Consider the following 18,954-nt stretch of genomic DNA (forward strand, 5'->3'; position numbering starts at 1 on the left):
AGTACACAGCTGACATTTTGTAGCGTTCATTTACCGTGTGACAGGTTTCATTTGACAACAAGGCTAATTCCACCAGGGCTAAACAGAAAGGTTGATCTATCCCTCTACAGGGAGGGGTAATCTAGTGGCTATGGTAGATTGTTCTGGGATTGAGAAGAAAAAAAAAGAAGCAGCCTACCTGTGATTTTATTTGACTATGGTGCCTAATGCCTGCATGCTCCTTAATCACCTGTATCTGCTAAACTCAATGGCTAAATCGAAATGATACTTGCAGTACATCAGCATCTATCTATACCCATACCCTTGCTTCATAAAGAAATGCACTGTAGTCTATTTATACACATTTCATTGATATTAATTAGATGCCTGCCTCCAAAGTGTATCCAGTAGTGTATCCAGTAATTTGTTTTTAGATAAAGGCCAGGAGGTAGAGGTCAGGCCACTTGCAAAGACACGTTTTGGCTGGGAGTCAAACCCCTGAGCAGGAGACTTTCCTGCCTCAGCGCGGGACTATGCATTAGATCATGTATTATTTCTACGCAGTTCATCCATTACTCTCACCCTGTCCAGCCTGCGCCTCAGCAACGCGCTCGCGGATGATCCTGCATGCGTCGTAGACGGCCGTGCAGGGCTCGAACTGCATGGTCTTCACCACGTTGCACTGGCGCACGCAGATCTTCAGCGACAGCACCACCATCTTGGCGGGAAGGTGTGTGTGGTTACCAGGGGTGCAGAAACACCTGGAAGGAGACAGAAGGCACGCTGTTAAGAGCTGGGTTGAAATTAATATTGTTATGCAATGAAAAACGGTTAACCGCCTGGAGAACAACCATCTGTGCTGTCTTTCAAGGAGACGGCAACAACAGACCATGGATATACGTTGTAGCAAGTCAAAACGAGAACGACACACGCATGCAAACAAAAGCCCTACCCTGTTCAATTCCATATACCATTTCCTCAACAAACCCCACCTCTATAAAATAATGGTTCCCCCAGACCGGAGGTAAGAAATTCAAATAAAGGACAAGAACAGGTCCATGGTTACACCCATTGGTTACGGTCGTAATAAACAGGCCATCTGACCGGTCCAAGGTCAATGCCACGATCGACCCAGAAGGAGGTAAATGCATGAACATAGCAACACATCAGTGGTGTGTGGACATAGGTTACCAATGTTTGCTTGAGAAAAAACACACACACACACACACACACACACACACACACACACACACACACACACACACACACACACACACACACACACACACACACACACACACACACACACACACACACACACACACACACATTTAGAGCTGGCCACATTTTCTAATCACATACATCCACCTGCAATGTAAATGTCAAAAGAACATTCTAATTGGACTCCATGGACTCAATTCCCATCGTCGCTTTATTCTTGTACGTGTCGTGTGCAGAACCAGAGATCGACAGTGAGTTTGATAGTTTTAAAAGGGAGCGGTCATGGCCAACACTGCAGTGATTCACAGAGACGGTTGAAGGGGAAGAAGAAGTTCTAGCGCATGGCCCTGGACTCGAAAACACTGACCTCCCCAAACAGAGCCCCTCCTGTCGGGGGGGCCAACAGGAACATAGTTTCCCTCTGTAGTCACTGTTCCGGAGGGAGAGGTCAGGGGCTGCCATGATGAATGTACACACCCTCCCTCTTCATCCCCCTGTGACCTTTTGACCCCTAATAGGATGCATAGAATCTGGTTCCCAAGTGAGATGTTGTGGGGGTCAGAGACAGTGAGGGTTGACGAGGGTATGAATTATAGACCCAGCCGCGCAGATGGCAGAAAATAAAGCCAGTGCACTTGTTTAAAAAGTGTTACGTTACTAAACGTTACGTTAGGTTTTTTGATAATGCAGCCTATATCAGTTTGTAGGGCCTTTCATAAAACACACATACTCGATCATGCATGTACACGCACGCAGACGCAGACGCACACAGCAACATGCTCCAACACTGCCAGGATAAAGAAGCCATCTGACAGGGTGGTAGCGGTTCCTCCCACACGCCTCTGATGTTCCTGCAGCCTTCCACCACAGAATATTCTGCAGATATTCATCAGATCCAGCCCACCACCACAACAACTCATTATTTTCAATTCATTCTTCATCCACACAACACAGTAGTTGTGGTGATGGGTGGATTATAAGCAATTGGACATGTGAGCGCAATTCTTGGTCAATTTGATTTTTGACTCGTCCGGGTTTCTGAATGTTTGAGTTATTAAAGATGGTCCATTATTTGGATTACGTTGCGATAGAGGTTTAACAGGATTATTGCTCCGTAAAAGTTAACCATTCGGTATGAATACCAAGATTACCAAGATGTAAATGAAAAGCTTTGCCCTTAAGCAGATATATACGATAGCTTCTAGTACACACTGGGCATACAATAAGTCGTGTAACACAAGACAAATGAGGAAAAGGATCAAGTGTCGGTGTGTGTAGATGAGTCACAGGCTTGATGGAGTGAGCCCTGGGTCAGAGTGTGTCAGATCTCAGAGGCAAGAAAAGGAGAAAAGAAAAGAGTGAGTGAGAGAGAGGTCGACCTGAAAAATGTAAAAGGCATAAAGGGACAAGAGAGATGCAGCCATTGTTTTGTAAATCAATGAGCCAGGACATAGACAGCTTGGAATCCTCCGTCTCAGTAACACACACACACACACACACACACACACACACACACACACACCCCCCCCCCTCAGGGACAGTGGGAGTATATTCGATAGCTGGCAACATCACATCAATAGCTCATTTGAGTCCACGGAGCCAAAATGGATGACACATGCACAAAATCATCATCATGGTGTAACTTCCGAGATTCCCTTATAGCTTGACTGTATTCCTCCTCCTCAGCTATGTGCCTTTAAAGAGGAGCGAACGGCCCAAAATAAACGAACCAGAGAGTTTTAAATAGCCAGGCCTAGGAGCGAGAAAGCCCCAACTTGGCTTGCAGTCGAGGTGTGCGTCATAGATTTAAAATACAATGCACACGCATTTCACAACAGACAGTGCATCTTCTACACCACAGACATCACCTCACAACATACAGCCCAAGTGTCCTGACAGGAAGGCCGGCAAAAAAAGTTTCAAAATAAAAGATGAATATTAAGGCAAAAATCTTGAAGGATGAAGATGCTTCCAGTATGGATTTATCTTTTGTACTGCCTCTGAATGATGAATATCGTCCGATAAGCACTGCCATTAACTACGCCCTGAGACCCCAAGTTTGATTTATTGGTGGGAGAGGGTTAGGAGTTAAGTTATATATAATCGGACTGACTGCTACGCCAGGGCATCGGGGAAACTGACCACTGGGAGGACCTCTGCGTGCACAGCGGTCATGATTAATAGTAAAGTATGAATTACTATCAAGCTCATTTCACAGAATGACCTAAAGCACCAAACACAAAATATTGTAGGGTAGTTTAAGAAGGTTATTAACCATAGAAAAAACAGCACTTTGCAACTTTGGTTTGATGCAAATTGAAGGCCTCTTTGATTAAATTGATCAAATAAGAAAAATCATTTTAATAATAGAAATACTTTTCTCACAATCCTTTTTAAAAAATGATTGAGAAAAAATAGAATAATAGTTTTAAAGATGCTCAAGCGGAAAAACGCCTTGATTTGTCTAACAGCAAATGGCCGAACATTGAAATGCTCTAGAAGGTATACATGGATAAATGAGGGAGACAGAGTGATTTTCCATTCTGTACTGACATCTTTCCCCTCTTTAGTCAGGTGCTCCAACAGTAACCGTCAGCCTCTAACTTGGCTCCTTCCCCCTGCTTACACATTCTCTCCAGCCCATAGGGTCACTCATAGATTCACACACACACTCAGGACAGGAGTAACATAAACTAGCACCTAAAAGGAGAGCTAAATATGGGAAATGAGACTTGTTAGTCACTCCGATGGGCGGCAGAGATGGCAGACGAGGACATGCTCTTCATACCATCTGACTTACACGCGCACAGGGTGTCTGCTGGCGGCACGCGTGTGCGCGCGTACCTCCGTGTGAGACTGTGTGAATGTTAAAAGAGATACATCACCACACACATTCGGCATCGGCGCCTCCGCCTATTTCTCTCCGTCTGGGTAGCTCCATCTGTGTGTATGCGTGTCCCTGTGTGTCTCTGTTTCTGTGTGTCTCTGTTTCTGTGTAACTCTGATTTTGAACTCTGTGTATGACTAAAGTCTGGGAATTAGTGCATAAAAGTGTGTACGACTCAAGTATGGACACGAGTGCTTGCATAGTGTGTAGTGTGCGTTTGCAAATTGTACAAAATATGGGCAGTAATGCGTGCATAAGTGCATGCGTATGAGTGTGTGTTGGCGAGGTGTATACATATGTATGCGCCACATGTATACGCCGCATATATGTGGTGTATGTATGCAAGTGTGTGTAATTGACAGAAGATAGGTGTTGCAGCTGACTATGCATTATAACCTGCAGAGCAGTCTCCACACATTGCAGGCCCCCTGCCCTATAACATCTGTAAATATAATATTTGGCGGATTCAAGTAAGATTTTTACCTTCCGGTACCAATCATCTTTTTTTTAATAAATGCATTTAGTATGTAATGCATCATTTTAAATAATATTAATTAAAATACAAAACAATATTCTAATTTATTCTATTCAATCAGAACACAGGATCCCGTGTACAAGGACCTCAACGTGGTGCAGTGCACGATGGATGAAGGATTATGATTGATGATACGCAAATGGTTTAAAGCATTCGTTTTTTACGGTCCCCTCTGCTCAGTGTACATGTGGCTTGTGGCGTGATATTATATTTTGTAAAACAGCTTTGTTGAATAACGGGATGAAACCATGTGAATCATTCCAGTATAGCGGAATAATTCTCATCAATCTCATTTCCCCTGGTTAGCAGGGAGAAGGAAATCTGCTCTGGCTCCCAGATAAGATAACAATGGGATAACATAAAAAGGAAGGGAGAGCCAATCAGAGAGTACTAGATGGCTAGACCGCGCTCCCTTGACAACAAACAGACTGTCTTCTATCCCATGAACCATTTTGTCTAGTTTGTCCTGATTTAACCCCACTGAGTTTAGCATCCAGACAGTGCATGGTATTAGTTTCATAGTGGATAGAGTGCCAAGGACTTGCTCAGACGTTTCAGGTAGACAAACAGACCGTGAAGCTGTTCACTTTAAGGCCATATTCCCACTAAGTCTGCTAAATGTATAGACTTATCTCGAGAAAAAAGGTTCCAACTTCCACTTGAATTCTCAGAGGCGCTTTTGATAAAATTGCTAATCACCTTTTCACCGTTTCAATTCAGTCCTTTTCCCATGGCAAACCAAGATAAGTTCAGCCAATATACTCGTGGATGAATTAGAAAATAACCCTGTTGGGAGAGTGTGACCGAAACTGAGTATGTTTACGAGGTCGGTATATGAGAGGGATATGATCTGCAGCACTAAATGTAATTTCTAATAGCATCCATGACAGACAATGGCATCAGGAAACCATAACAGCATAAACTACTGATCAATTATTTTGAAATGTGAAAAACTGTCTGAATCTGCTTTGTGTACTATTGGGTTATTTCTTTGCCACTTCGATCCAGACTACAGTCCCAGTTGGCATGACAACGCTAGGATCCCTGATCCCTCCCGGCTCCTCAAACAGCACAAATATCAGACAAGTGCAGAGTGGAACTATTTAGTAAAACCTAATAAATAAATATACATATGAAATTGAATGTGACACTTTTACCCATAGCGTTGTACAATAACACGAGTACATACGTTTATTGGCCTCAATGAGAATTGAACCCTTAACCCTTGCAGTGTTAATGCTGCTAGCTGAGCTAAATAATAACTCACACTGATCTGACACGCAATGAGAAACACCACACACAAACATGTGTGTGTGCGTGCCGAACATACAGACTCAGAACTTGATGGAGTAAATATGAGGAAGATGTTGATGAAGAACATAAATGTGGAGAGGCCAAATATATAAAAGTATTTCCGTACCATTAACTACCAGTAGCGGAGGTTGTAAAACATGAGTGATTGCTGTGAAATTACTTTTAGAACTTCAGCACATAATTCAAATGTCGACCCCCCGCCAAGACCCTTGGCTTACCCAGACATCAGCCGTGCTCCCCTGGAGGTTTGAGAAGCTGGGTTGGGGATTAAATTAACCTCCCTTGTCCAGCGCCAAGGAACTGTTTTAGTTTTCTCAGATTGAGGAGTTAAACTAAATCTGGTGCCAAGCCACACGTCTATTAATGAGATCAATTATAATATTAATGACAAACAGTACTGTTGTCACAGCACCGCTTGAGGCCAGCTAGACAGTTGAATGGCATAGTGATGGGTAATCATTGAATTATGTCATCTATAAAAATGCCTAAATTAAAAAAAGATCCTACCATAAACTGTACTGTAGTGTGGTTCATCACTTTAATGTCAATAGCCTATGCTAATGGAGGGATGCGTTTACCCCTAATGTGTATGATTACGTAAAGACTGTGCTAAAGTAACGTCAAAAAGCATCCTCTCCTGCATCCTCTGGCATCCCCTTGCCAATATAGCATTAACACTACGGTTTCCAAGAATACCATAAGAAGAACCAAAATAGAAAAAGATTTAGCCAGCAAAAATAGAAGCAGGGTCATGCTATAGAGCCATGGGTAACTGAAAGCTGATATAAATAACAGTGATTCCTGCCACTGTGTTTGTTGACTTGTTGGCAGCTGGGTTGGTCGAGCTGCAATATGCTAACAGCTAACCACAGCACACTGGTTGAGAGACAGGTGATCAATGCTACTATGCTACACAGCTGCTCTGGTGGCCGTCTTCCCTCACTGGGGTTGTTGACAAGATGGATGGACATTTCTCACTAGTAACATGGCCGTCAGTGGCGACAATGAAGAAGCTAGCTTCAAAATGGTGCATTACAAAGTGATTTTCGTGGATTTAAAAATGTAAAATGTGTATACTGGCCCACCAAGGTTAAATTAGTTCTTGTTTATTCAAGGTTGTCAAAATTGACTGTTCACAGTTTGCAGAAAGTGTCAGATCCTGTCTTCTACCAGCATGCTTTTTAACCGGAGGGGGTCCGTCACGGCACTCCCGCAAGGAGGAAGTGGGGGAGAAAGTGTTTGCGTGTGTAAGGGAGTGGTGGCGAGAAAGACGCTGATCTTGTCACCACCAAACAAACACGTCCCATTTCTTTGACAGCATTTATAAGAAAAATCAGGTATCACACAAAAACAAAATTACCATAGCCAAAGTACTAGAGAACAAGGATCCATAGGTTTGAGCAGAGAACATTCAGAGATTCATTCTCCTCTAAAAACCTCCCATTTTGACATTACAAAATTATCTACCAAATTGAAGGTCCACTATCCCCCTATCTCATCCCGTTTATCATTAACCATTCCATAATTGATGGTGATATCAACAAAAGGAGTGTAGCCAAGTTGTATGTCGTGAGACAAATATTCAAGATAGCCCACATTTTTAATGACTGATCAGCACTACTTCCTGCCGTTTCAATTCCATATTCAAAAAGCTGTATGGCAAGACTATTGTTGTGTAGTACAAATGCATTTTTTATCTTTATTCTTTGTACCTGATGGAAGTATGTTTCCATACCCTACGAGAGTTTTGTACTTTGTTAATGCACAATAAGGAATAAAAAATAAAAAATATACATAGGTCACACTTTATAATAAGGTGCCATAATGAATAGCAAACTAGTCATTACCTAACCCTTTGTTAATATTTGTTAATTGTTACTTAAATTTCTATTTGGCACAAGTTAATATTTTATATATTTTAACCAGTGTTGCTGGTTAGGGGTTAGGGTCGTGTGTTAGGGTTAGGGCCGTATATATAGTCATGGTTGTCTCTTTTAATACTCTTACACAAGTCCAAGCACAACCAAACAGTACAGACAGACCACTGACAGGAAATTAAACTGAGGCCAGAGTATTTACACAATCCTTAACAGTGTGCTCTTACTTTGAAAAGACACATGACAAAAAGCCTTTCAAGGCCTAGGACGGCTGTTGAAATGCTTTCTGTCTACCTCTGCCAAACTGCAACAGCCACAGTTGACCAGATTATCCTGAACTGTTAATAATTAAGAATTTGGATCAGCTATCCTCTGTGTGCAAGGTTTTTTTACCACTAAATGTGTAGTCGATGAGCACAGAGAAAGAAATGTTTACTAGTAATGATGACATGTATTCTTCACCTAAACATTTAAGAAATTTGTGCCAGCTTCAATTCCTCAGAAAGACTATCACTAAAAGTTTTTTTAATACCGTTAATGATATGGATGAGATGAGGAGAACAAAAAATCACCAATGTGGTAGATGAGGATCTACTAATCTTCTACTAATCTTTTACGCGTTAACCATAACTAACCCTCTACCCAAATGTTTCAATGCCGTGAAACACCAGCAGATTTTAAACTACATCCTAATACTACTTAATGAAATAGAATGGGCATGCAAATAGATACGAGTACATTTGATATTATTACCAGCCACTAATACCCACTTATTGCCCTGCTGTGAGCCAATCATGGGTCCGCCGAACCCACTGAAAAAAAAACACTGACTTGGTGCTCACTACCGGTCCGATGACACACACATCAATAATTATATATACACACACTATTACAATACATCCATCTTTATATCCAAAGCTCATCTAATGAAACTCTGGATGTGCATGTGGCGTTTAAACAGACATGGCCCCCCAATCGAGCTGCCATTAAATAGACATAAAAATCTTTAATACTGGTAGTGAAAATCATTGTGGAGCGTGGTTATGTGAAGTGGCTGGTATCCAGATGCTGTGATTTGATTGGCTGCTACAAACTGCTTGGCGGGCCATGGGAAAAGAGTGTGTGTGTGTGTGTGTGTGTGTGTGTGTGTGTGTGTGTGTGTGTGTGTGTGTGTGTGTGTGTGTGTGTGTGTGTGTGTGTGTGTGTGTGTGTGTGTGTGTGTGTGTGTGTATCGTTTATTGGAGATGTTGGGAGAAAGGCAATGCAGCTTTTAATAAAGCTGATATTTATTTTGTACATTTACCTTCACTCTTGACACTTTGACACTTTTATCAGGTCTTATACATTTTTTGTGTCGTTGTTGAAGTAAAACAACATATATAACTGCATTGTGTGCTCATTTTCATATAATGTTCCATGTTTACAAAGCATAAACACTCTTCCTTAGTGTTTTGAGACATAATAACTTTAATTGAGACTCTTACCTTTTTGCAGAGAAAGTTAAGGGCGTCTGCGGGTGTTTTCAGCTGAAAGGTAGAAACAAAGACAAGATAAGACCTACAGAACTACGAGAGTACAGGCCCAGATTCAAGAAACTCAAACACACATCGTCCTGGAACAAATGTAACATTGATGCAGTCCCAAATCGGAGAATCCGTGGAAGTTGTGTTGTTCATATCCCACAGAGACACTTTGCTGAGCCCAGTGAGTGTGCATTGTTAGACCGAGAAAGTTGTAAGATGCTGTTGTACATGGTGGGAGCCTGAACGGGGGGTGTGTTGGAAACTTCAGATACACTCGAGGCGTACCGCATAATTGGAACATACAGAATAATTAGCAGCTTACTGCCAGGAGGCTCTTAGGGTTGGTTAAGCAGATAGAGGGAAATTAGGTCTAGTGCTCTACATTAAAGAAGTATACTTCGAGACGGAAGCGAACCACAGCAGGACTTCAGGTCAGTGCTAAGCTGCATAGAGAAACCTAAAAACACATCTTAAATGGCCTCCTGGAGTCACACTCTGTTACGAAGGCTTACACACTCGGTCGCATGTCAAGCGGCAGTTGATGTAGAATAATTAAGGTAGTCTTCTTTAAATGAAGTCCTAATTGAGAATGAAAACGGTTCACCAGAGGAGAAGAAAAAAACTTCTGATCACACACACACACACACACACACACACACACACACACACACACACACACACACACACACACACACACACACACACACACACACACACACACACACACACACACACACTCTGATGTTACGTGGTGTATCCCCTGTCTTTCTACCTGTATTGACAATGCAATATTTGGAAACATAAGGTATGGCTCAAACAAAAGGGGCTGAGCGGTATTCTTGGGGTATAATGGAGGTGTTCAGAGGGTACTCTACTCTAAAAGTAATGTATTCTAAAGTAGGGCTGTGCACTATAATGATTTACATATTTTCCATTGTCATGGTGTAAGTATGCATCAGAAGTCCTTTACGACATCTCATTACATCATTTTGAAGATGCACTGCATTACATTCTGCATGTGGGACTGATTAGAAGAAGGAAGAGTACTAGGGACTATCAGCAAACATGGACGACAGCAACAAAGAACCCATGGATACCAACACAAACCAATCCTGACCGAAACAAGAGGCGCACCTACCCAAAAGCGCTAAAACGTATGTTGTAATTTGACATGGTTCGGATTTAAAAAGGACCGACACCGAACAATAATCTGTTCTTTGCAAAGTTTGCAACAGACCAGTCTCCACATCAGATTCAGAACACAACAAACCTCTTCTAGCACCTGGAGAAGAACCATGAAAGGCAAGACAGATAGAGACAGAAATCACGAGGTACTCCATTTTTGCCACATCCCACCAGTCCTTTCCTGGTGGTACAGGCAGAAGATAAACGGAGGTATTCAGCGGGAGGTATTTCGGGGTATTCAGGCTGTAGATGATGGCTCTGACATGGTGTGCCGAAGTGCACAGCTGACAAGCTGCTGAAGGATCTGGCACAGCCGGGAAGGCGAAGGATGGGCTGCTCAGCAGGAAGATGGGCTTAAGCAGTGGCTGGGTCACGCACACATGCACGCGTACTTGCACAGAAATACACGTGCTTAACAAGCATCCATCAACAGCAAAATCTGGCTGGCGGGCAATGACAAATGTTTCCTTTTAGCACATATAAGGATGGTTGTGTGCACAGAAGGAAGCTAAATCAAAAGAATTTACAATATTTCATTAAGCTGAAATTAAAGTTTGCACAGACGCTGAGCGACTAACCCAGCACTGAAACAAAGAGTTTTGGGTTCGCAAGATTAGCATGTTTTCAACTCCAAACCAAAATACCCATTATTTCACATGTTATTCCGGTTTCCAATAAGGCTATTTGAAAATTTGTTTATGCCATTTTCAAGCTATGAAATGCATTCCTAGTACTGTATCAAACAGAATGCAGCGGTCCAATTACTAGGTCTCTTACAACGGGGACAAACCCTCAACTAGCCACAAGCCTCCAAATAGAGGGCCACTTCACAACACACAGCCATACTAATGATGAAGTTGGGTAACAACAAGCTTGTATCAGGTAACAGCATATGAGCTCGTTGCGATGGGCTAAACACGACATCAGGACCAACTGCTTCCTTCAATCTCTAAATAAGCATTTCAATACTAACTATTTATACAGTGATGTAAATACGAGGAGGACAGAGCCTGACTCAAAGTCCGCCGGTAAGGTTACTAGCTCATTGGAAAGGATCTGAAAACATGTCACGATGAAGCAAAAGTTTGGTTTCTGCCTCCAGGAATAGAATGGGGCTGAATGAGAAGACAAAGGCTGCTGGGCCTGGGATACCTTATCTGTAGGAGAAGAAAATAGGTGTCTGTATTGTTGAAATTTTTGATTCTCTGCCTCAGGGGAGTCTGCTGGCGCAGCCACCGCTAGTACCCAGGGATCAGAAATGTCTGAACATGCAGATGTTATGCAGTGGAACATCGGTAGCGGTATTGTTTAAGAAATCACAATGGAAAAAAGGATCTATAGACATAACATATGAATACAAAACATACCCACTGAAGTCAAAATATGCATCACAAATAGTGCATTTGAGTAGTCTGTTTTGAAAATGTCTATTTTTTTAGGGTAGCTGACTGTAGAATGGCACTCTGACACAAAACTATCTGTTTAAAGGCAATTAATCATTTATGATGAATTTCATATATGGGAAATAAGCAATCAATTGTAAAATTGTCCAGTATTTTCAGTGTTGTAACACAGATCAAATCTTAAAATTCAGTATAAATGAGCTTTATGAGTTGTTTTCTACAATGATACTTGTAGTTGGGGTTATCTCGGCCAAGGTTGAGAAGGAATTTGGGGAAAGGAACTTTGGCTTTGACTCCCTGAAGTCCAGATTTAACCGCGACATGGAGGAGAAAGGGATTGGTGCCCGGGACTGTCTCCCGCCTGAGCCCTGCTGCGGGGCGGCGGCGGTGGATTCCCGTGGCGGCGGTGCTCCGGTGCTGGTGCCCCGGCTCCTCCATGTCGCGGTTCAATATTGATTTTCAGGGAGTCAAAGCCAAAGTTCCTTTGCCCCAATTCCTTCTTCTCAACCATGGCCGAGATAACCCCCACAACGAGTCTCGTTGTGGAAGTACCGGGAGTCTGCAAACGGCAATAAGCCCTTTCTCCTCCACGTCGCCGGCCGCTCAGTCTGTACTTCAGATTGACGTGGAACTGGAAGAACCACAGATGTTGGAGAACCCGGCGCAGTCGTTTGAGACTCATAATATCATCCGGAGGCGCACACAGCTTTTGGCCGTGATAATATATATTATATCGATATCTATTATTGGGCTGCTCGATTATGGGAAAAATCATAATCACGATTATTTTGGTCAATATTGATATCACGATTATTCAAACGATTATTTTTGAGTTTGAAAACATGCATTTATTGACACAATCAATTATGACATAGAAACACGTGTAAGTATCCAAAATAAAACCTTTTTCGTGTGTAAGTGTACTGTCTGCCACAACATTCTGAATCTAACATTTGATTTTTATAAAACATTTCATGAATACAATATATTCAGCCAAATGCACTGACGAATGACTCGACTGAAATAATACATTCCCTATTTAATGTCTAGAGAACAACGGTCCCAGCATTTCTCCATAGCAAAGTTAAAAGTCACAAAGCCATAACAAACACATGGCTAATAAAAATCATATTGTTGTTAAACAGAAATACATACACAAGATGTACTTGGCAGTTCTGCCTTAAAGAACTCTTAGTTAAAGTCTGCTATAGGAGCTTGTTATCGTTCATCAAACTGTAACGTTACTGAAACTTTAATATTCCACACGGTAGGTCTACTCCAACATGTCTGTCAACAGTCGATGCTGCTGATTGGCGGTTCACTGGCATGTCCCGCCTCCTGCCAACGGCATACTTCCTGATGCAGCACGCCTGTTCGATTGTACTCCCTCTCGCCGCGTTGAATGCTTTCGCATGCGCGTCTCTTTCATCAACTTTCATAAACTCTCTAGGCCTACTGTAAAACGGAAAATGTCAAATTAATCGTTTCAACTCGATTATACGAGTTTGGAGATCGTTTGACCCCAAAATCGATATTGCGATCGAAATTCGATTAATCGCACAGCCCTAATACATTATGTTATTTAGAAATAGAGCTCCAGGACTCCCGCCGGAGCACCCAGAGTGTATATTTACAGAACATGGCCAAAAGCTGTGCGCGCCTCTGGATTAAATAATGAATCTGAGCCATTGCATACATCCACTGTAAACACTAGCGCATGGTACCGTGGCCGCAAGCTGCTCAGGGGCATACCCTCACCCTCCACCTTGACCCGCCTCCTAAAAATGGCACGTTTGTGGAAAGCTTATTGTGGGACTGGCTCGTAGTGGCTGTTTTTCTGCACCAAGGCTGAATTTCTTGGCACGTCTTCAAATACTGTATTAGGGGCCCACTAACACCTATATCAAAGCATCCATAAAGTAGCATGCCATTGGGACCTTTAACTTGCTCCTTACTAAAGCAGCAACGAACCCATCCGTTCATAAAGGACTACTACAAAGTTGAGTCTGAAACCAAAGTCTTTCTAGAAGATTCTTTCAAGACATGCATCAAAAAGAGGGGTCAAGATTGAGAAGCAAATTCAGGAATGATTTATTTGTCTATACGTAGGGCATTGACTTGACATACACAAGTTGCTCTGCTAGTCATGGTAAAGTATTTCAGGGAGGGGAGGGTGTTATTCACACGCAGAGCCCCAAAGCAGACACACAAATCAAGGACGTAATATACTTACAACACACTTAACTTATGCCAAATTCAAATAAATTAACTTTATTAAAATTCCATACACACCTCAGCCTGCAGCAAAGTGCTCTGCAATTGGCAAACAAATAGTTACAAATATGTACATGTCTGCCCCTGCTCCTCTGCCTTTAACAACAGTTTTTCATCTCAAAATGTCTTCATCTGTTTCAGTTTTTTTTGAAAGTCACAACTCTGAACTTCGAATATCACATATCAGTGCTATAACCAAGGTGCTAGTCATTGTTTTATACACTTAATTATGTGAAGTTAAAACCCTATCGGTTGAATGTGCGGGGTTTTTGCAGACTAGCACTGCTGCACAACTATAGCTTTAGGTTTACTTGTGTGTACTTGTGTGCCATTATTGTCTGTAGTGCGTCATATTTAGCCAGAAGCCGGTTGAAGAGAGAATGTAGCTCAGCAGTTTGGGTACATTCTGCCCGAAACCTGTAACCAGTACCACTCCCTCGAAAATGTTAGACCAAAACCAAAATCAGGCTAACCTTTCATTTTTTCAAAGACATAAAAACGGAATGGATTAACACTAAAACTGGATAAACACAGCATGCTAGACTGAATCTCTCGATAGATACATATCCATATATTCAGGGTATATCGTAGCAGGCAAGGGTTGCCAGCCATTCTAATCACCCAACTGAAACGTCATTGGTTCTGCAGAAAGAATAGTGAGCAGGAATATTTTATACTGCGCTGCAGGCCCATGCAGTTTTTAAAAGGTGTTGAATCAGAGCCCCCTGACACCTTCTATAGTCAAATTTTCAACCAATATCCAACAGAGAAGGTCTTCAACCTCCGGCTATAAGGCAGCTGTATTAACCAGATCTGAAAACCAACATGAGAAGACCCTCCAATCTGGCCCTTTGCATGGGGTTATTAAGGGCTCTGAATCCTGGTTAAACATCCCCACAGACTTAGTGAAGCCCACTGATTACCTAGTGGTTTCCCCTGTGTTTCTTATGAATATATAATATACCGTATATGCTTCTATCTGTAATATCAGTAATCCTATCCAAGGGGTATCAATGTGTTAATGTGGTTCTATTGGTTCGTTGGCACGTTCAGAGGAGACCAATCCTTTATAAAGTCAAAGGCTGTTGAGATCAGTTACAGATGGAGCAATATCAATGTATATTACAATAATAACAAATTGACTAAACGTTATATATTAATGTAACTGCTTCCTGGCAAAAAACAACGACAACAACAACCACACAAGAACCTTCCATCTATTTTTCTCCCCCTTTCTCACTACCCTTCTTTCTCCCTATATTATTTATTTTAGGGGAAATCAATGAGCGCCCAGCCTGGCAGACATTTAATATCCTGAGCTGAGAGCAAGCAGTTTAATCTCGGCAGGAACCGAAAACTGTAGCTCATTAGCATACCGCTGTAAACAAAGTTACCAAAGTCATGAAGATAAAGTACAAATTGAGAAGTTAGCTCCATAGCCGGAGCCGTGGTGTTGGTTACTGAACAGGAAAAAGAGCAGTGCTCTGCATGTTAAAATGAGGAAAGTAATAAACCTCTAGGCGTCTTTGAAATGAGTGAATAGAAGGTGTTTAGTTTTTTTTGCCACAATAAGATGATGTGATTATGCTGACAAAAATATCATCCGTCTTAAATGTCACCCGTATCATTAAATCAGTTTGAATAAACACAATTCCCAACTCAAAACAGCCACAGAAGAGCAGGGATCCACATGAGCACGAGGATGTATGATTTTATGGTGCATTTTAGAATCAATAATTGAACTATAAATACAAATGTATAAACAAACGACCATTCAAATATCTCACTTTATTTATTTTTTTAAACATAAAAATAACAGCTAGCACTAGTTCTTCTGAATCATTATATAGCATACAGTAACAGGACAACTCGACTTGATCAACTAGAGATAACTAGAATGATCATTTAACAGACCTGTACCTTATTTAACTCCAACCCACTAACACCTAATAACTTATAAAACAAAATGATTGCATACTTTGTATTAAAACCCAACAAGTTCAAATCTTCCTCATCAACATACAGCTAGCAGACCACAAATAGTACATAGAAAATAAATTAACTAGAAATGTATCATTATTAAAATGTACAGGACAATTAGATAAAGGCTTTATATTTATTTAACAGAGCTCAGATAATAACTAGTTAAATAAGTAGTCAATATTAGTAAAGTACAGTTAACAGCACAACCTTAAAGATTTGAGTAACTACACGAGACGATTATCCAACACACCACGAGTAACTACACAATGAGCAGAGACTAACTGATTTTCGAAGACACAGCTAGTTATTACTAACTACACAACTAGCAGAGACTAAACGATTATCCAACACACTGCTAGTGACTACACAACTAGCAGGAGAGCAAGAGATAATCCAACACACAGCAACTAACTACAAAACTAGCAGAGACTAAACGATTATCCAACACACAGCTAGCAACAGCCCGGCTACTAGCTGTGGTTTGAGTGTGCCTCTGTCTATGATGATGGGAGACTAAATCTATTAAGAGTTGCGTCCCCCAGCTCTGTCTCGATACCCCCGGAGCCTGGGGTATCGAGTGTCGCCCAGTGTCTACACGGTGGGCTCCTCTTTCAGTACCCACTGGCTGCTCCAGCCCTCCCTCTATGCAAGAGGGTTCAGGACATCTGCACTGCAGCTGTCGCCTGCCCTCACATACGTGCACTCTATGTGTGCACGTATGTGGCACACACACACACACACACACACACACACACACACACACACACACACACACACACACACACACACACACACACACACACACACACACACACACACACACACACACACACCTCCCTGTCTGGTCTATACAAGGCAGCCATCTGACCCTCTCCTGGGAGGGCAGCGGTTCTCAGAGATAAGCCCCTCCCTCCCTAGAGGAGAGAAGCCTCTAACTCAATTACAATACTCCCATGCCTCTTCCACTGTTCCTTCTCTCCTCACCCCCCTCCTCCTCCCGTTTTCACCAGCCGCACATCAGCACGAGAGGCTGCAAGACCAAAGGCAACTGGTGTGTTTACATTGTGGTTTTACAGTTATCGAGGGAGTGAGTGAGTGTGGGAGCGAGGGAACAAGAGAGCGAGAGGGGAACTGAGAGAGGACAAGAGTGGGGACAGAAAATGAGTAGAGGGAGAGCTGTGCGTGTGTACGTCTCCCTCCCCGATCGTGTCCTTTCAGGGGGGTAGATGTAGAAGGCTGTTCTTCTGGAGCCTTCTGTGTTGCGGTGGCTGGGGTATACTTTGGTATGTGTGTGTGAAGAAATTGCATGATAAATACCACCATGGCAGTCTGTGTGTGCTTTACAGTGTGTGTGGGTGTGTGTTGATGCTTCTGCTCTTTGACTGATTACAACTGGGGAGGAATAGACGGACATTCATGCGCTTCTCCACCAGCAGGTACGCTTCAGAGTTCGGACCCAGCACGCCTCAGCCCCGCAGTGAGGGTGGGGTATAGCCCAGCTCAGTTACGGCTGTCGTTTCCGACGCCGACAGCACCCTGACGCCTTGTTCACACTACATGCGTCCGTCGGCGGATGGCCGAGGGCGTGTCTGACGTATACTTTTATAGGGGACTAGTCTCTGTAGACGCATCCAATCAAACGCCTCCAGCTACAAAGCCGGTGTGTGGATATCAATATAAAAGATGACACAAACAACAGGTGACTAAAAACTAGGGGTGTGCCAAAAAATCGATTCATACAAGAATCGCGATTCTCATTTACTACGATTCAGAATCGATATAAAATGGCCCAAAATCGATTTCTTTTTTTCTTTCTTTTTTCAGAAATTTATTTTTTTAAAGCTACTGAGACGTATTCATGTTTTGTGCAACAGTTGTGTTCCACATGATATTTTTGGTACTGCAACATTCCTGTGAAATGAAAATGCATATTGTTCAACTGTACCATTTTTATTATACAGAAGCACTCTATTTTTGTTCCAACTTATTTTATAGCTAGCTTCTTAGAGCAGCAGTTGTGGTCCACACAGTGGAAAAGGCACTTTCCTTAGAATTTAAAAGGCAGCATGTTTAACTTTTATGCAACAGTTGCAACCATTCCATCTAAGCATGGATTAATGTTTAAAACTTAATAAATGTGAAAAAGACACATATATGTCTCCATTTTTCATTCTGTCTTGCAAAGCAGACTGGAGCAGATCATGAGGATCCTTTGCACACCTATAGATTGAAGCAGAAATCATTATGAATCAAATCGTTTTGAATCAAAAATCGATTTTGAATTGAATCGTAGCCCCAAAAATCGGAATCGAATCGTATCGTGAGATAGTAAAAGTTTCCCTGCCCTACTGAAAACAATCCTGTCATTCCATATTTCTTTAAAAAATATATATACTACGGCCGGATTTTCTTGCTTCTTCCCACTTGTTATTGCAAAATTGACCAAGGAAACACGTGGAGTGTATTTGCATAACCGCGATCTGATTGGCCGGGATCAGGCACTGCCTGAAAAGTTTAACATCTCTCAACTTTTTGACGCAGGCCACGGAGCCAAATGGACGGACGGACCCACAATGCATTTCGCGAGCGCCCCATGCAAAGTCAATGAGATCCGTCGACGGACGGAGATAGTGTGAACAAGGCCCAAGGCTACGGCTCAGTACGGATCACGGCCACTTTTGACGATGGAAATGCGACCCGTGCCACTGCCGCACCTTTGCAGACTGAGCCGACCTGCACCCTCCGGTGGAAATGCGCCACTTCAGCAACATGG

General features: G+C 42.3%; 1 protein-coding gene across 3 annotated transcripts in view; it reads right to left on the reverse strand.

The window, feature by feature from the left end:
- tln2a (talin 2a) overlaps nucleotides 1-18,954 on the reverse strand; it is a 91,135-nt gene that overhangs the window by 61,164 nt on the left and 11,017 nt on the right. For all 3 annotated transcript variants that reach the window (XM_056608649.1, XM_056608646.1, XM_056608648.1), the window contains 2 exons: nucleotides 9,298-9,339; nucleotides 562-740 (listed from right to left, as the gene is read on the reverse strand). In XM_056608649.1, the coding sequence (XP_056464624.1) occupies nucleotides 562-697 (136 nt within the window). In that variant the 5' untranslated portion in view covers nucleotides 698-740; nucleotides 9,298-9,339. The remainder of the gene's footprint in view (nucleotides 1-561; nucleotides 741-9,297; nucleotides 9,340-18,954) is intronic.

Source organism: Gadus chalcogrammus, chromosome 14 (assembly GCF_026213295.1).
Source record: "Gadus chalcogrammus isolate NIFS_2021 chromosome 14, NIFS_Gcha_1.0, whole genome shotgun sequence".
Classification (NCBI taxonomy): domain Eukaryota; kingdom Metazoa; phylum Chordata; class Actinopteri; order Gadiformes; family Gadidae; genus Gadus; species Gadus chalcogrammus.